Source organism: Lygodium microphyllum, unplaced genomic scaffold, assembly GCF_053477565.2.
Source record: "Lygodium microphyllum isolate KBCC unplaced genomic scaffold, Lygodium_microphyllum_v1.1.10 scaffold_34, whole genome shotgun sequence".
Lineage (NCBI taxonomy): Eukaryota > Viridiplantae > Streptophyta > Polypodiopsida > Schizaeales > Lygodiaceae > Lygodium > Lygodium microphyllum.
The window spans coordinates 1,869,764-1,873,104 of record NW_028229517.1 but is presented as its reverse complement, the minus strand read 5'-3'; the positions used below and the strand labels follow the sequence as shown (position 1 = coordinate 1,873,104).

At 38.6% G+C, this 3,341-nt stretch overlaps 1 protein-coding gene across 1 annotated transcript; it reads left to right on the top strand.

The window, feature by feature from the left end:
* Positions 1-946: 946 nt before the first annotated feature.
* On the top strand, positions 947-2,735 carry LOC148009181 (profilin-1-like). The gene is made up of 3 exons (XM_087673712.1): positions 947-1,232; positions 1,754-1,891; positions 2,321-2,735. The coding sequence occupies exons 1-3, from the start codon at positions 1,107-1,109 to the stop codon at positions 2,453-2,455; spliced, it is 399 nt and encodes a 132-aa protein (XP_087529838.1). The 5' UTR covers positions 947-1,106; the 3' UTR covers positions 2,456-2,735.
* The last annotated feature ends 606 nt before the right edge of the window (positions 2,736-3,341 follow it).

The following is a 3,341-nucleotide window of genomic DNA, read 5'->3' as shown; positions in this document are numbered from 1 at the left end:
ACATGCAGCCTTTGGCTTACTTTTAGAACACTCCAACACACAATCTGGGCATGCTTCCATAGCACTCCACATATTGTGCAATAGTTACAAAAGATCTATACTATTCCAAGGGCTTAAGTTTGTAGCATTTTATGTGAGGAAGATACTTAAGTCCTTGAAGCATTTTTGGAATGTTACATCTTTTAGACAATTCATATACAACAACGTTTGCAGATGGTAGCTTGAAGAAAGTGGGATTTACATGCTTGTTGAAGCTTTGCATTAACTGTCGTATTTTGTCATCTTTTTGGTTTGTAGATGTATGTTTAAAAGGGAAAGGCTCGAGGATTAACTTGTTGATTTTCCAAAATGAAAAAATGTGCAAAAATAAAAAAACACACGTTAGTAAGTAAATTAGTAAAAATGCACAAAAATAAAAAACACATATGAGTAAGCATTGATTTGGCTAAGAATTTAAAAAATAGGAATAATGATAATATTTCATGTGAAAATTCCAACATATTGGATTTGGTCAAAGTGCTCAACCCTCCTTAATTCGAGCAAAAAGGATAATGTTTTATTTTTGGTAATCCTTAAAATTTGAGGGCTATTTTGGGAAATTCCACAACATATACAGGAGGAAGAGAGAGGCTTTTAAATAAGAAAATCTTCCATGTCATATTTTGGAGGGATCTTCACATCAATTCACATGTATTGGCCATTTTTATAAGTGACATTTTGAAAAATTTTGGAGGTATTAAAGCTTTTTGTCCTTCAAAGTTTGAAGGTCTTCTTAGAAATCTGCAATTTATTTTACACATTTTGAGTAGGAGTCAAAAGTAAAGGTCTCAGGGAAAGCAAATGAACAAACTAGGTAATATTATTATTAGCATTATTGGTTTTCTTAATAATTAGTCGTTATTGTTAAGGTTAAAGGATCGAGGTTAATGCTAACAAATGCTGGCCATTATCTTGTCTTGATGTTTTTTATATATGAAGCCTTCGCTTGCAGCTATCTGCATCCGCCGAGTGTGATCCGCCATAGCCAAGACCACACACAGGTGCCATAGCCACAGTTGCAATCACTATCACAATCACAGGCAAAGGCTCTCCCTGCTCTTGTCAATATGTCTTGGCAGAGCTATGTCGATGACCACCTCCTCTGCGCCCTGCCTACCGGCCACACCCTCACCTCTGCTGCCATTATTGGCGTCGAAGGCTCGGTCTGGGCTTCCAGTGACAAGTTTCCCGAGGTAAAGAAAGCTTGATTCGATCCCTTTCTGCAATTATTCTCTTGTTTTGGGCCATGGAGGATCGCTTCGTTTGATGATCGCAACCTTAGGGTTCCTGGTTCCTTGATGCGAAGACAGATTTGTGTAAGCTAGAACGTTTAGGGAGGATCATCTTTCCTGCTTCTTTCTTGTGTTTCTGCGTCATTTTCTATCGTAGGCTAACGAGGATCATGCGTTGATGATTGCGATCTTGGGGTTCCTGTTCCTTTCTTGCGATTCTTCTCTCATTTTGATGTGAAACAGTCTTATTCAGCTAGAATGCTCTCATAAAAGTTCTCCTTTTGATTTGAAACCGTCTGACTCGGCTTGTGTGTTTTTTTTAAAGGCTCTCATTTTGATGTGAAATAGTCTGATTCGGCTGGAATGTTCTTATAAAGGCTATGGAGGATGATTATTTCTGGTTCTTTTTCACAAGTCTACGCTCATCCTGGTGGGAAAAAAAGATCTGATCTGGTCCGAATGTTCTGTACAATTTCTTGCAGATCAAGCCAGAGGAGATCACTGCCATTGTAAATGCATTCACAGATCCAAGTGCGCTTGCACAGAATGGCCTATTTATTGGGGGCACTAAATACTTTGTTCTCCAAGGAGAGCAAGGAGTGGTGATCCGGGGCAAGAAGGTATGTTCTTAACCAAATCCATGTGCAAACGTATTCTGGTTTTACTAATTTGGGATCGATGCTGTGGAATGAAACCGACAAGTCTATCACAGAGACCAGCAATACTTTTATGCAATAGTTCATACTTTCAGAAGAAAAAAGATTAAGGAATTGTTGAATTTTTACAGTCTGGTCTTATTATACTCCCAAAGCCCCATGAAGGGCGGATGTAGCTTGCTAAGTGGCTAAAACCTACTTCAGAGTGAAGATATCACAATCATTGAATCCTGAGCGCATCTTCACATTGAAGCAGATTTGTAGTTTAGCCATTTAGAATCTGCTCAGTTTTTACTAGCTTTGAGTGTGTACAAGATGAACTTGCCACCCTTGTGGTAATACTACTTATTGCAAACTGAATGCTGACATGTATGTGATATGTTATGACAACAGGGCTCTGGTGGTGTAACAATAAAGAAGACCAATCTTGCTCTTGTGGTAGGCATTTATGATGAACCTGTCACACCACCTGAATGCAACACTATAGTAGAAAGGCTTGGTGATTATCTTATAGATCAAGGCTACTAGTTGCCAGAATGGAGCTATGATACCTGACGTTCTGTTTACCTAGGCTGTTTATAGTGGATCAGCTATTTTTTGGTATTTTGGTAAATGGCTTTGAGATACTTATTTTTCTGGCACAATCGCGAGATAAACTGGGGCTTTACAGCTTCAGATCATGTCACCTAAACACTGAAACAGAAGAAAGGATGGTTATCGGGTTGTATTACTTGTGGATAAGGTTTGATCAAGAGGCTGATTGAAGTGAAGCTCTAATTTTCTTGAATGTACCAGAGGTTTTGTCTGATTGCTTCTTGCAATGAAACACACTTCTTCTAAGCTTTGCTTCATGGTACATAATTATAATCTGCTTGGAACTTGAGGATTTGTGGAGTACATGCTCTTTGGAAGCTTCTGGCTTGCATTTCTTGGTTAATTGATGAATTGATTCAGAGTTCTCATGGCAGTGGAGTAGTAAGGAAGAATTCTGCACATTTCTGTCAATTACAAGTTTATGCATAGCTTGAAGCTGAGAACAACTTGTCTGCATGCCTGTTGTGCCTTTGCAATTTTTGTTTCATATGCTTTTCGGAAGGCGTTAGCAGGTGGGCATTTGGCATGCCATATCATGATTTAAAAGTGTGAACATTTTAGTATATCCTTGCTACACTATGCATTGGCAGTACACTCATGCTGCAAATCATTTTCTCTAATTTACATGTTAATGAAAAACTTTATAAATGTTCTAGTCAAATGCTACGGGAGTGTTTCTCTGTCTTAAACATCTAGTAAAGTTTTCCCCAGATATTGGTTCATGACACACACCTAGTAACAATGCCTTGAGCATATCTTGATTAGTCCAATGAGTGGATGTGAAACTGGTTCCAAGGGTATGCTCTATCCAGGGAACTCT